The 16,207-nt window shown below is 40.6% G+C and overlaps 1 protein-coding gene across 1 annotated transcript in view; it reads right to left on the minus strand.

The window, feature by feature from the left end:
• Window positions 1–14,852, minus strand: part of LOC117446411 (dihydropyridine-sensitive L-type skeletal muscle calcium channel subunit alpha-1-like) — a 124,724-nt gene extending 109,872 nt beyond the window's left edge. The window contains exons 1-5 of the mRNA XM_034082571.2: window positions 14,455–14,852; window positions 13,840–13,945; window positions 9,610–9,749; window positions 9,386–9,528; window positions 3,545–3,697 (exon numbers count right to left, since the gene is read on the minus strand). Coding sequence (XP_033938462.1) covers window positions 3,545–3,697; window positions 9,386–9,528; window positions 9,610–9,749; window positions 13,840–13,945; window positions 14,455–14,642 — 730 coding nt within the window. The 5' untranslated portion in view covers window positions 14,643–14,852. The remainder of the gene's footprint in view (window positions 1–3,544; window positions 3,698–9,385; window positions 9,529–9,609; window positions 9,750–13,839; window positions 13,946–14,454) is intronic.
• Between the last annotated feature and the right edge of the window lie 1,355 nt (window positions 14,853–16,207).

A 16,207-nucleotide genomic window follows, 5' to 3' on the forward strand; every position in this document is an offset into this window, starting at 1 on the left:
GCCGTTGTTGTGAAATGACGTTAACAGTTACTAGTAACGTTAGCCCATCATCTAACGTTGTGTCAGAGACCAACTCAACCCTATGGTAAACTTAAGTACCTTTCCGCCCCTTTTTAAGCTCCTTCACAAGTTTCAAAACAATTTGCTGCTAGCATTTGGTTTGGCTAACGTTATAGCATACAACATAGCCTACCCGTTAGCCAACGTTATAGCATAAAACACAGCCTACCCGTTAGCTAACGTTATAGCATAAAACACAGCCTACCTAATGTAACACCATCTAGCTGACAAAAAAACGTTTTGTTAACTTACCTCAATTGCTTTGTGGTGAGTCTTGATGTGCCTCTTGAGATTTGTGGTGTTTTTACCCACGTATTTATGGCCACATTGCTTCCCTTCTGAATCTAAAGCAATGCATTGAGTTTTTTTCTCCGCCTCATTGTACACAAAATGGGCCCAGAGATCATCGCGTTTCTTTCGCCCAAGCCCTCTATTAGCCATTTCCCTTTCTGTTCGTTACATCCGAGCATGGATCAGAGTCTTCCTTGTGTTCATAGATCATCCGGTAAAATGTAAAAGTGCCGCGCGTAGAACAGACACACAACTGGTGCGCAACCGCAGGACCGGAAATGGAAGTGCTGGGAGAAAAAATGACTATCAGAGATGTAACGTTATCATTGATAATATTTCGTCTCTCCTTTTTTCGTCAACGAAAGTAAAGAGAGATTTTGGCATAGTTTTGATTTATTAAAATACATTTTCGTCTCGTAATTTTTCGTCAACGATATTGCATGTTGATTTCGTTACAGTTATTGTTTACTGCCGTCGGTGCCGTCTCATCATCGTCTCGTTTTCGTCATGGAAAAAAAGGTCATTGACGAACATATTTCGTCATAGTTTTAGTCAACGAAATTAACACTAGTTTAGTGTCTTCGGCCAGCCTAAACTCTGAAATGTTTTTCGCATATCATATCGCATTAACACCATATCCCAACGTGCATTGTGGCTAAAACATCCAATCACCGAGCTTCAAGCTGAGGATCTTGGGTAATCAGTTCAGTGGGTGTGTATCGCAATGATGCTCGAAATGTCCCTTATAGGCCTACATCTGTTTCCGGTGACTTTATTTACGGCTAAAAAGCCCAAGATTATAGAATCAAACGAATAAATAAGAACAAGGATAATTGTGTGTTATTGGTGAGTAAATAACAGTGTGTTATTTAGAAAAGAATAACAAATTAGAAGGAAAAAAGATTTTAAAAAATACAGATGTCCTTATTCTGAGGCTCTGAGCCCCATTTCTTTTCCTCACAGACGACAAAAAAAGTCCGACATTATAGGATTTAAAATAAAAACAATAATCGTGGCTTGATATTGAGTAAGAACATGTTTTTATGAACCACACAGCTTCCGGTCTTCCTCGACCTGACCGGACAAAAATAAGTGGTGCAGGCACGAAACGTGGCGTATGCACGTAAAACTCGGCCTCAGAGTTCAATGGGAATGGTTAGCGTATCATATGCACGCAAAACCGGACTTCTGCGTATTGCACGTATTTCCAATGTGTAAAGTCCTGTCAGTTGTACACAGACTGAAGAGAGTGGGTTGGATTAATGATAAAAACCTAGAGGACATTATATAACTTCTGAAATCCTCCTCCTGCTGCCTTGATATTATTCCAACAGGATTTATCAAAGATGTTTTGCCTTGCATGGCCTCAGATCTACTTCATATAGTAAACAAGTCTCTTCACTCAGGTATTTTTCCACAGGCCCTGAAAACTGCAGTCATTAAACCGCTCTTAAAAAAGAATAATCTAGATGCTTCAGTAATGAACAATTACAGGCCCATATCAAACCTCCCATTTCTAGGTAAGATCATTGAAAAAGTTGTTTTTCAACAGTTGAGTAATTTCTTGCATTTAAATGACTGTTTGGATGTGTTCTAGTCAGGCTTTCGTCCAAACCACAGCACTGAGACTGCTCTTGTAAAGGTCTTTAATGACATCCACTTAAACACAGACAGTGGCAGAACTTCAGTGTTAGTATTATTAGATCTCAGTGCTGCGTTTGACACTGTTGACCACAGCATATTACTAGACCGACTGGAAAACTGGGTGGGACTTTCGGAAACAGTTCTAAATGGGTTTGAATCCTACCTAAAGGACAGAAACAACTTTGTTTCTATAACCCTTCAGGCTCATCAAGATCCCTCCGCTTCACGCTCCCTGATCAGCCTGTGGGGTGTTCTTTTCCCCCTAATGCACGCCTCGCTGCACATTGTCCCTTACATAATACAGTAAACTATTAACACTGTAAATATTATCGTTTGCCCGTAGTGAGATGACAAGGCTCCATTAAAAAGAAACCTCTTTTTAGTGAATTACTGAGTTTAGGCTCGTTAATAACGTTTTAATGAAGGTGACTACAGCATATTCATATTGTTAGTGCTTTCATGTCAATTCGGCGAACATATGATACATTAAATGATCGTGAAGATGAATCGTTAGTTTGAGCCGGGCTGCATTTCCTCATGAAAGAACAAACCGATTGTTTTTGTAGTTGTAGCTTTGTAAACGCCAACGTGGATTAAACAACATTATGTTGTTAAATAAAACATGGTGATGTTTGTAAATGATTACATGTCTCCTATTTAGCACAGAATATGATCCTATCTGTGACATATGGATCTTAACAAAGATCCGCTATATCAGATACCTGTAGATCAGCTGTTTATTTCACTTGAGTTCCAGTGTGGCAGCTTTTTAATCGCTGCTCCCCCTGGTGGATCCATGATCCATTGCAGCTGGTTTCATTATCATTTATCAAGGAGGCGTATCAAGTCTGAAACGTATTCACTACGTCATGCGGGGGGTTTTCCTTTCAGCGAGGATCGAGGTAGGGACGTGCAAAATGAGGTGCTACATCTGTAACTCACTAAAAAAGTTATGTGCACCCCTGGCCATAGAGCCATTTTACGTGCGGTAATTATGAAACCCCCGAAATATCCCATTTTTCACAAGACCGGACAAGTGTACAAAGAATCTCCGTCTTTTGAGCCTGCTAAGGCCCTCCAAAAAGGCAATTCATTTGGTAGACAAACAATTATAAAAAGAAAAAAAGAATCACAAAGATAGGTCTTCGCTCCGACTCTGTCGGGCTCAGGCCCTGATAAGAGATATTTTGCGGGTTGTAATACAGAAGACAATTCAATAGCTAAAAGGTGATATCCCTGAGCGGCTGCAGAGCTGAGTGGTTTGAGCTGGCAGCCAAACGTTGGGCTCAGTCCTTACTAAGGAGTCTTCTTACACCAGCCATCCCCTCTATGGCCCCTTTCAACATTGCCATGCTCTAGTCAAGGATAAACTGGCCCAAAACAATCTTAAAGTAAAACAGTTAAATCATGGGTAAGTTACTCACAGCAAAGAAAGAAAAACAATTTGATTGAAAACTTCTTGCCAAAACATTACACATGAGGTCAGTATTTCCCCCATAGCGCATTTCTAGTGTTACCACTATGTGTAACCCTGTGCTGCATACTTTACTTGTGCTTATGTAGTAGCAGGTCTTGTGCATTTTGCATTTGAAGAGCTCCAATCCCATAATGGAGTAAATGGTGACCATGAAGAGGACAAGGAGGGTGATGTGAAAGAGGGGCAGCATGGACTTCAGTATGGAGTTCATCACCACTTGAAGGCCTGAGGGGATGAACAAGAATAAAACAAATCAGTAATCCTAATACTTAATGTCATAAACCTTTATTACCGATATGTAATTATTATTGTTACTAGCATGATGACATTATATAGTTTAATTGTAGGCGAGAGTGGGGTAAGATGAACCCATTTTTACTTATGTTGTTCTGTAGGCAAGGAACATTGAGATGGAAGTAAAATGAGAACAACAACCTTTACTTCAGGATGTCTTCTGTCAATCAAAATGAAAATAATGCATCCATCACAAAGGGCCATACAAATATGTCTTCTCAAAATAAGTGGTCTTGTGGCTTAACTTGCCCCATCTAAGGGGTAAGTTAGAGACTTCTGCATGTCTCTTCTACATCAGCATGTGTCCTCTCTTCTCCATGTCTCTTCTACATCAGCATGTGTCCCCTCTTCTTCATGTCTCTTCTACATCAACATGTGTCCCCTCTTCTTCATGTCTCTTCTACATCAACATGTGTCCTCTCTTCTCCATGTCTCTTCTACATCAGCATGTGTCCCCTCTTCTTCATGTCTCTTCTACATCAACATGTGTCCCCTCTTCTTCATGTCTCTTCTACATCAGCATGTGTCCCCTCTTCTTCATGTCTCTTCTACATCAACATGTGTCCCCTCTTCTTCATGTCTCTTCTACATCAACATGTGTCCTCTCTTCTCCATGTCTCTTCTACATCAGCATGTGTCCCCTCTTCTTCATGTCTCTTCTACATCAACATGTGTCCCCTCTTCTTCATGTCTCTTCTACATCAACATGTGTCCCCTCTTCTTCATGTCTCTTCTACATCAGCATGTGTCCCCTCTTCTTCATGTCTCTTCTACATCAACATGTGTCCCCTCTTCTTCATGTCTCTTCTACATCAACATGTGTCCCCTCTTCTTCATGTCTCTTCTACATCAACATGTGTCCCCTCTTCTTCATGTCTCTTCTTCATCAGCATGTGTCCCCTCTTCTTCATGTCTCTTCTACATCAGCATGTGTCCCCTCTTCTTCATGTCTCTTCTTCATCAGCATGTGTCCCCTCTTCTTCATGTCTCTTCTACATCAGCATGTGTCCCCTCTTCTTCATGTCTCTTCTTCATCAGCATGTGTCGTCTCTTCTTCATGTCTCTTCTACATCAGCATGTGTCCCCTCTTCTTCATGTCTCTTCTAGATCAACATGTGTCCCCTCTTCTTCATGTCTCTTCTTCATCAGCATGTGTCCCCTCTTCTTCATGTCTCTTCTACATCAACATGTGTCCCCTCTTCTTCATCAGCATGTGTCCCCTCTTCTTCATGTCTCTTCTACATCAACATGTGTCCCCTCTTCTTCATGTCTCTTCTACATCAACATGTATCCCCTCTTCTTCATGTCTCTTCTACATCAACATGTGTCCCCTCTTCTTCATGTCTCTTCTACATCAACATGTGTCCCCTCTTCTTCATGTCTCTTCTACATCAACATGTGTCCCCTCTTCTTCATCTCTCTTCTACATCAACATGTGTCCCCTCTTCTTCATGTCTCTTCTACATCAACATGTGTCCCCTCTTCTTCATGTCTCTTCTACATCAACATGTGTCCCCTCTTCTTCATGTCTCTTCTACATCAACATATATCCCCTCTTCTTCATGTCTCTTCTACATCAACATGTGTACCCTCTTCTTCATGTCTCTTCTACATCAACATGTGTCCCCTCTTCTTCATGTCTCTTCTACATCAACATGTGTCCCCTCTTCTTCATCTCTCTTCTACATCAACATGTGTCCCCTCTTCTTCATGTCTCTTCTACATCAACATGTGTCCCCTCTTCTTCATGTCTCTTCTACATCAACATGTGTCCCCTCTTCTTCATGTCTCTTCTACATCAACATGTGTCCCCTCTTCTTCATGTCTCTTCTACATCAACATGTGTACCCTCTTCTTCATGTCTCTTCTACATCAACATGTGTCCCCTCTTCTTCATGTCTCTTCTTCATCAGCATGTGTCCCCTCTTCTTCATGTCTCTTCTACATCAACATGTGTCCCCTCTTCTTCATCAGCATGTGTCCCCTCTTCTTCATGTCTCTTCTACATCAACATGTGTCCCCTCTTCTTCATGTCTCTTCTACATCAACATGTATCCCCTCTTCTTCATGTCTCTTCTACATCAACATGTGTCCCCTCTTCTTCATGTCTCTTCTACATCAACATGTGTCCCCTCTTCTTCATGTCTCTTCTACATCAACATGTGTCCCCTCTTCTTCATGTCTCTTCTACATCAACATGTATCCCCTCTTCTTCATGTCTCTTCTACATCAACATGTGTCCCCTCTTCTTCAGGTCTCTTCTACATCAACATGTGTCCCCTCTTCTTCAGGTCTCTTCTACATCAACATGTGTCCCCTCTTCTTCATGTCTCTTCTACATCAACATGTGTCCCCTCTTCTCCATGTCTCTTCTACATCAACATGTGTCCCCTCTTCTTCATGTCTCTTCTACATCAACATGTGTCCCCTCTTCTTCATGACTCTTCTACATCAACATGTGTCCCCTCTTCTTCATGTCTCTTCTACATCAACATGTGTCCCCTCTTCCTCATGTCTCTTCTACATCAACATGTGTCTCCTCTTCTTCATGTCTCTTCTACATCAACATGTGTCCCCTCTTCTCCATGTCTCTTCTACATCAACATGTATCCCCTCTTCTTCATGTCTCTTCTACATCAACATGTGTCCCCTCTTCTTCATGTCTCTTCTACATCAACATGTGTCCCCTCTTCTTCATGTCTCTTCTACATCAACATGTGTCCCCTCTTCTTCATGTCTCTTCTACATCAACATGTGTACCCTCTTCTTCATGTCTCTTCTACATCAACATGTGTCCCCTCTGTGGAAAGAGACTCTGAAAGTCTCAGGAACAAAGATTCTCTCTCTTTTTGATCCATTTCTCTAAAAACCTGTCTGAAAATGAGCTGATCAGATTTTGGCCACTTTGTGATGTCATAATGGTTTTTTGTCTTGTGTAACCATTAGCCAATCAGCACCATTGAGTTCTTTGTAACCAAATGTCTCTCAGAGGGGCGTGGGGAGGGGCTCCTTGTTTCCATCTAAACCAGGGGTGTCAAACTCAATTTCATCGTGGGCCACATTCGCATAGAGGTTGCAACTATATAAATATATAATATATTTATAAAATAATGTATGATATTACATTATTGCCTCTGAATTGGATTATTATCGGATAGGATAATAACTTAGTAATGAACTAAGAATGAGAAATCCAGGGCAAATAATTGCAAGTCTCTTCAGTGGCATGTCACAAAACGAGATGCATTGTGGGACATGTAGTTTATGGGCAACCTGCTTCTGTAAAGTGGCATGTAACCGTATAATAAACGTATTATATTCTTTGCAAGCTCTTGCGGGACCACATAAAATGAAGTTGTGGGCCGGATTTGGCCCCCGGGCCTTGAGTTTGAGACCCCTGATTAGTGCTGCGTACCGGTACGCTGAACCGGTACTGGACTTGTAAAAAGTTTCGGTTCAAGTCCGGTTAAAACCGGAACGTCGGGAACCGGTACTTGGACTCGCAAAAAAACTAGCACTTACGTATATTCTGGTGTCTGTTGTTATTTAAACATTCCCTGATAAACGTTATTCAGTGTCAATAAATGAGTGCTAATCCCAGTGTGGTCGGTGTACAACATCACATGTCATTTCACCTTCGATTCACGGTTTGAAGACATAGCATTTCGCCACATGCTAATGCTAACCGGAAGAGAATCATTTTCAGAATAAAAGTATTAAGTTAATAGTTAGTGAACTTCTGTTTTTTTCAGAATAAAATTGATTTAAATTAAATAGTGTATTTAATTCAAAATTACGCCATATCAACATTGATTTTAATTTCTAACAGTATGTATGTACATCACTATGTATGTAGTATGTACTGTATAATGTACACATGTAGAGTTGTAGAAAAGACATGGTGTACAGACATACAGCACACTCTGACTGTACAGTCACTACAGTGTAGCCTATACTGTATAGTAGGTGTGTAACAGTGTAATGCGTATAATCTATTCTACACTCTACCTTTCAGCAATGTTTTAGGGATTTAGGCTCAGTCAGCTCAGGGACTGTTTGGTTACTTTAGTTTGGTAAATGAAATACATGTTTGAACTTTGTAGTAGTTCACTGTAGTTGCTGTCATAAGTCATTTGTAGACTAAGTGGCAAACAGTTTTTTTTTTACATTTGTACTTTGTAGAGAAATGTAGACACAAGCTGGAAGGGAGCACAATAAACCTGACGAGTTTGAATTTGAGTTGATTATGAGTTCATTTTCAATTGATAATTAGCTCACAATAAGTTCACTTTAGTTACTCACACAACTTGACACAAGCCATGGGTTCAGGTCCGGACTTATAAGTCCGGACCTGAACCTGAACCTCTGGACTTGAGTCCGGACCTGAACCTGAATGTGAGTCCAGGTACGCAGCACTACCCCTGATCTAAAGTAACAGACAGAGAATCAGCACTTTTGAAACAGAGGGGATTATGGGTAATGCTACAATGCACATGATCTGTTTGGTATTTCAAGCAAAACACTCCAGAGACATGTTTTGTATTTATCTGAGACCTATAACATCTTGATGAAAAACAGTATAATAGGGGACCTTTAAGTATTATCTCTACACCCGGGTTCATGCAGCCAGGCTGAGTGTTCTCTTTTAGTCTTTCAACGTCTAGGCTTCAATCTGACTTGAACCCTAAAGGCCTGTGGTTGGAGATGATACGCATTTTTTATTTTTTATTCCTGCGTGTGCTTTAGCCGGCCAGTGGCTAAATGACATTAGTTCCGCATATGGCGCTGCTTTAGCCAATAAATTGTAATATTATAAACCTCTATTTTGGAGGGGTGGCCACAGGGGGGACCCAGGTCAGCATTACCCCCTAGGTTGGCTATGTGTGGAATAGGAATGGAATAGTGATGTGATTATTTGCAAACTGCAGTACAAATAGTAGTTAAAGTTGATTCATATATTTTCATTAAATAAAAAAACATTTTTTTACTAGTAGGCCTATTTGTTTCAATTAGGCCTAATGTTCTACATTGACACAGGATCATCTGCCAATACAAGCACTTTAGTTCATGTTTAATCCGGTGTAAAATATAAAATGTGTATTGTTCTTATTTATTTTATGTTTTTACAACTATATACAATCAATCTTTCCTGTTGTTGTTCCCACAATGTCTAAGACGTAAACAACTAATCAGTTGTGTAAACTGAAATAACAGAGAGCTAACTGCAGTGCCTCGTGGGGGTTACGTTGAACCACTGGCTCACTTCCCCCTCAGCCACTTTTTGGAAAGGAACTATCTACCTTAGTGCTTCATGCTAACCTTTAGCTACATGATACGCATGGTTTTACACCTTGCTGAATATGTATGCTACATATTTTCAGACCTGGATACATTTTCTTTGACATAACATTAATTATACCGGACTTGTTGAACATGTACTTGTACTAAAAACCACATGTATCACTTTACCACGTGCTTCTCTCCATCACAGCCACATATAAATGATAGGTGCTTCCTGAACTTATGGTCACACATGTGCAGTTCTCTAGACAAAGGGGTTGGGTCAATGTACCCACTGGCTCGTCTACCCCACTCTCTACAGAAACTATGTTTACTCACTCGGAACTCCAGAAACCAGCCGAAGAGGTCTGAGGACCCTGAAGGCCCGCAGAGCTTTCATGTCAAAGCCTCCACCCTTCTCTCCGACCGGAGCCTCCACCCCACTGATGTGGTTGATGGCATCCACGACCACAGTGAACAAGCTGTAACAGTAGAAACATGAGCTTTTCTTTGGTAGTGACACACTATGGTTGCTTATCTATGAAACAATGTGCATTGCTTACCCAACTGATACACATACAAAGTCCAACATGTTCCAGCAGTTTCTTAAGTATGCATCAGCATGAAAAAGAAATCCATAGGCAACGATCTTCAGGAAACATTCTATTGAGAAGATGATGAGGAAGATGTACTCGAGGCTTTCCTGTAAAACAACAAAGGCATTTCTGTGAATAGGCCTTACTTTGTGAATTAGCCTTAAGTAACTTGTATAAGTCAGTGTTATATCATGCATAGGTTTTTAAAAAAAATGTTTGACAACATTCTGATATATTAATAAAATTAATAATAATACAATAATAGATTATAAATTAGACATTAACCTCTCCATTCTTTTTTCAACTGTTTATCGAGAAAATCCCAGCATGTTTCTTTATGAGAGTTTGATGTTGCGCCCGCTCGTCTACCGTTGGTCTATTTACCCCACTTACAAACTGAAATGTCTTAAAGTTCCCCTATTATTCTCTTTTCCAACAATATAACAACAGGTCCAACAGCTGTTCCAACAGGTCCCAGACATACAGTCCCCTCCAAAGCTATTGGAACAGCGAGGCCATTCCTTTATGTTTGCTGTCCCCTGAAAACAATTAGGTTTGACATCAAAAGATGAATATGAGACAAAAGGTCAGTATTTCAGCTTTTCATTCCAGATATTTACATTTAGATCTGTTACACAACTGAGAAGAAAGCATCTTTTGTTTAAACCCACCCATTTTTCATGTGAGCAAAAGTATAGGAACAGAGAATGGTGTGAAAAGTGAATAATACGAAGTATTTAGTTGCAAATCCTTTGCTTGCCTGACTGCATCAAGCCTGCAACGCTTTCGTCTTCTTCGTGATGCTCGTCCAGGCTTTCACCGCAGCCTCTTTCAGCTGCTGTTTGTTTCGGGGGGGTTCTCCCTTCAGCCTCCGCTTTAGCAGTAAAATGCACGCTCAGCAGGGGTGTAGTCTGTAGATGGACTTGGCCAGTAAAAAACCTTCCATTTACTTTCCCAGTGAGTGTTGGGTCGTTGTCTTGCTGCACGATGAAGGACCTCCCGATCAGTTGGGTTGCATCTCTCTTTAAATTGGCAGAGAACATGTCTCTGTAGACTTGAGTTCATTTGGCTGCTGCCATCACGTGTTACTTCATCAATGAATATCGATGAGCCCGTCCAGAAGAAGCCATGACATCACCTCCACCGTGTTTCACAGATGAGATGTGTGTTTGGGATCATGAGCAGATCCTTTCCATCACTTTGGTAAAGGTTCATCTTTGTCTCGTCAGTCCATAAAACGTTGTCCCAGAACGTTTGAGCCTCGTCTCTGAGCTATTTGGCTAATTCAAATCTAGCCATCTTCTGGTGTAGCCTCTGTACTTTTGATCCCAACGTCTTCTGCTAACGGTGGATTGTGATGCCTTCGCTCCTGCCCTCTGGAGGTTGTTGGTGATGTTTCTTTACAGTTCTCACAATGTTTCTGTTCCTCGGTCGACCAGTTTGAAGTCTGATGCTCAGTACACCAGTGCTTGCTTTCTAAATGGTTGTACTGGCTATGGCCAATGTCCGTGCAACGGCTCTGATGGATTTTCCATCTTCTCTCAGTTTCAAAATGGCTTGATTTTCTCCCGTAGGCAGCTCTCGAGTCTTCATGTTGGTTACACCAGTGTAACTGAAAATGCAGTCTGCACAGGCAAACCCAAAGCTCAAACTGAGAGTAGACATGCAGTGCATTTTAGTGTTAGAATAATCACTGTAGCAGGACACACCTGGGCAACAAATAAACACCTGTCAGTCACATGTTCCAATACTTTGCTCACTTGGAAAATGGGTGGGTTTAAACAAAAGGTGCTTTCTTCTCAGTTGTGTAACAGAGCTAGGTGTTAATACCTGGAATTAAAAGCTGAAATACTGACCTTTTGTCTCATACCATCTTTGTTTTCAGTGTACAGCAAAAATAAACCAATTGGCTTTCGCTGTTCCAATAGTTTTGGAGGGGACTGTATACAGAACATGTCTCTGGAGTGTTTGGCTGAAACACACAACAGATCATTGTAGCATCCCATAATCCCCTCTGTTTCAGCCCTGTTCCAAAAGTGCTGATTCTGTGTCTGTAGCTGTAAATGCTAAGGAGCTGAGGCTGGCCACGCCCCTCTGAGAATTGATTGGTTTAAAAAAAGCACAATGGTGCTCTAGGAGGAGATTCAGGTGATAAGGTGGGGGGGTGGTACCTTGGTTGGTGATTGGCTAATGGTTACACAACCCAGAAAAACATTATGACATCACAAAGTGACCAAAATCTGATCAGCTCAGACAGGTTTTTATAGAAATGGATCAGGACAAAAAACGAGAGTATCTTGTTCCTGCCACTTTCTGAATGTCTTAACAAAGAGGGGACACCTAATGTTTAAAAGACATGATAAAAATGGATTTTGCATAATAGGTGACCTCTAAATCTTCCCCCATTTCAGCAGAGGCATGCAGTTAATATCTTTTTTTAATTCACAACACACAGATTTAGATGTGCTATGTAATTTGTTATAATGAAATCAAATAATTAAATACATGATTTGTATGAGAATAACCTGCCTGGTGTGACTGCACATGTGTTGGCAGGTAATGCCCTTTGAGATGATAAGGACTACTGTACTTTAAGGCTCAGTTAGTCACACAGTATTGGCAACTGTTCAGAGAACAGCTGATTGAGACAAAGTCAACTTTATTCGGTTTAATTCATTTTTGTCAGCTTAGTGAGTTGGACAATTTGAGTATATAATGTTAAAATGACCTTGCAGTCATGTTGGATTGCCATATCAGTAGGTGCTATCTTAATGAGGATGTGTAACTAAACATTTAACACAACTCCGTTTTCCTGTAATTTAGGAAATAACTGAATTAATAAAATCCAGATGTTTCTGTTGCAGTGTGATAAAAAACAAAACAACATATTGAGTACCAATGGTCAAGTTTAAGGTAATGAGAACAAATTGACACTGCACTGCAGTACTGTATAAGCAATAAGGACAGTGTCCTTAAACCAGTAGTTTCCAAACCTTATGAGAACACTGCCTGCCAAGACAACCAACTGGCAATGTAACATGAATACTGTATATATTATATAAATTGTAAGTTAAATCATTCTCAATCACTCCAAATGAAATCCAATATGTGCTCTGAAGAGTTAGAGATTACTATTTTACGTCAATACAATTACATTTGCTAATCTTTAAAAGTGTTCCTCTTATTTTGTTACGAACTAAAAGCAGCTTGTAATCAATGTGAACAAGGACAAACTGCACAACTAAAAAATACTGTTCGCAAAGTCACCGGGACCTTCTTGTTTTTCTGGAAAGCAGATAGTACAGGAAGCCGTATCAAACATTATGTTGGCAACACTAATCCTTTCCTTGCTGCTCTGATTTTCAGTATCTTTCTGACTGTTGAGCTCCTGAAAAAACCCTGAGCTGGATAGAGTGTTGTGTTTCTAGCACAACAAACAACTGAGTTGTCATGTTGTTAGCTGCGTCATAACTTCATTTTAACTGCATATAAAACAGTTATTAATCCTATGATTTTATATGTATTGGTCTATTTTTAGACCAATAAAAACCAAAGATTTGTTTGAAAGCACCACATTTAAGTATAACAGCCAAAATGTATTTTTCTTTCTTTGTGTTGAAACTTAATTACAAAGTACAATATACATACAAATATGTCACAATATGTTCCCTTAGATCAGTACCTTCGCAGTGTTATGCCATAGTTCCAAGAGGCCAATGTTCTGAAACCCCAATAGTTAAAAACATTTGAATTTTCTGACAACCCAATATCCTGAAAACAGGGCCTTTAGTAGTTTCCTTGCACAAACGCATGACCTGCCTCTGGGTGGCTTATCTGATTCAGCATGGCTAAACCTAACCATTTCCTCCAAACAACTCAAGTACTTGCCAATGAGAGGAAGAGCAGGGCAGGTCATGCCGTCCCATTAGTGAAACACATTATTGTAAATGTCCAATATCATCCTGAATAATAATAAACCATGTGGCAAACTACAGACTGATTTTAACATGAGCTTCTCCTGACTGAGGAGAGCTTATGGCCTACTTTGGAATGGAACAAAAAGTTAATTAGTAAACATGGGGTGACCCTAACCGTATGGCTGTCCTGAAGGCACCCCAGGGTCCCAACTTTGCAACCCTGTCTTAAAACAAGTGTCAGTGTTGCTGTATAATACAAAAAACAAGCAGGCAGACGCACCAGATTGCTGTTGGTGTTGTTGCTGTCTTCCTCGGGCATGGGCAGGTACACGGCCAGGGCCACACAGTTGGCAAAGATTGCCAGTAGGATTATGATTTCAAATGGTCTGAAAGTGATTTATAGGAAGCTTCTATGCCATAGTAGTTCACAGACATTACCAAATTAACGTGCAAACAACTTGACATACACGCACACACACACATACACGCACACACAAACATACATACACACACGCACGCGCACACACGCACACATACACGCACACACAAACATACATACACACACGCGCACACACACACGCACACACACACATACACGCACACACAAACATACATACACACACACACGCACACATACACGCACACACAAACATACATACACACACGCACACACACACATACACGCACACACAAACATACATACACACACACACGCACGCGCACACACACACGCACACACAAACATACACGCACGCACACACACACACACACACACACATCTGTGATAAAAATAGAACATTGAACATTTTACAATTACTGCATGTTAATCTACGGTAGCTACAATCACCTAAGACCTTATGGTATATTTCTGATCCAACCCTTTGGAGGAGGATACTTCCACTCCACAATGCTGATGCAGGCCTTGCGGATGGGATTCCTCAGTGTCAGGAAGAGGAGAGAGCGTGCAGGCCTTGGGTTGCCTCCTGTAGCCATCAGCTTCTTCAGCTTCTCTTTTTGTTTTCTCTTCAGAGTTTCCTCATCCATGATGTAGGATGACAATGGTGAACCGCTGCTCTCTGCCATCGCAGCTTCAAGAAAGTATTTGTACCAACTTTACTTGAATTGGAGGAGATATTCCAAAAGGTCTGTCGAAGTGTTTTTCAAAATGCAGTCGTCTTGTTTGCTTTGTCTGTCCACTTATCTGTTACCGTTCTCAACTTGTCTCAATCATATCTGTCACACTCTCTCTCTGATGGCTGGCCTGAGCTCCCTCTCTTTCTCTGTCTCTGTCTGTGGAATGGCAGCTGTCCCCTCGACTTGTAAGGGATTGGTTTACTGAGCAGCTGTTTGGTCAAGAGAATAAATATAGACAATGAGCATGGTGCTTGTAGCATAGGGTGACAAAGGAGAACATTTGCACAGATATAGTCTTGGTACAGAGGGTGGGCTGAGGGAGTAAGGGAATACATGTAACGCTGTTAAAATATTCTGTTACAGTTACAAAATCAGGTCCTCCTCAGATTACGAGCAGAATGTTACAATACAATTTAAAATAAAGAATGATATATTACGTTACATATGTCCAAACTTCACAAGTGTAACAACATCAAGTGTAGCCACAGCGAGTCCAGTATTCTATGTGTGCTTCGGTGCACGCTTTCACTGGGGGGAAATGTTGCCATCATGTTGTGCTCCAAGGACAGAAGGGAACAACACTACCGTTCAGTCCAGCCTAAAATATACTGTCATTATCCAAAGAAGCCTTTTCACGTTAGACCAACCAATAAGAAATTACACGGGAATCTAGTTAGATAAAGTCTACGGTAGCTAACTTTTGGACAAGCTACTATGCATGTAACTAGCTACTGAAAAGATCAAAATAATAATTTTGACAATTGCTATGCTTACTTTCTGTCAAAACATGTGAATCAATGTGAAAATACTCTATCGCTTAAACATTTCTTTCAAGTGACTTAATTCGCAAGCAGCGACTTATTGGGTGGCCATTTTCTTCCAGTATTAAAGTAATAAGGGTGGGGTACGTTATAATGAAGGGCATTTATATTTATTCTTATTTTTGGTCCAAAACATTGGTATTGTTTAATTTGTGTTGTGTTCAAAATTCCAGGAAAGACAGACAACTTCTAAGTTTAACTATTTATTATAAGGGAGCAAAATATATATGTGACCTGCTCTATCGAAATCAGTCGCATTGACCCGAAGACACATTTTGAGTTGTATACACTGTTGGAAAGAGGATATTCCTAGCTTTCTAATGATATCAGGATTGTTGTTGTACGCGTAATATGTCACATTATATAATGACTGTCACCGAGTCCTCATTTTGAGAAAAAGGCCTTCAAAGTTTCCTCTCCTCTGGAATCCATCGATCTGATTGATTATTAGCAAATGATCAAAATACTACGGAGGGAAGATATTTTCGTTTGGATTACTGGTCTGGGGGAAGCTCGCGAGTGTGTGTGTGTATACGTGTGTTTGTGTATTTTGCGTTTGTGTGTATTGCGTTTGTTTCCCGGGGAAAACCCTCACGAGAAACACCGGCTGTTGTTATGCCTGTTGTGACGTTAAATTACTCCGTTCTCCGCTTGTAATTATGCCGTTACAAGCTTCAAAGCTGTATTTATCAT

Source organism: Pseudochaenichthys georgianus, chromosome 5 (assembly GCF_902827115.2).
Source record: "Pseudochaenichthys georgianus chromosome 5, fPseGeo1.2, whole genome shotgun sequence".
NCBI lineage: Eukaryota > Metazoa > Chordata > Actinopteri > Perciformes > Channichthyidae > Pseudochaenichthys > Pseudochaenichthys georgianus.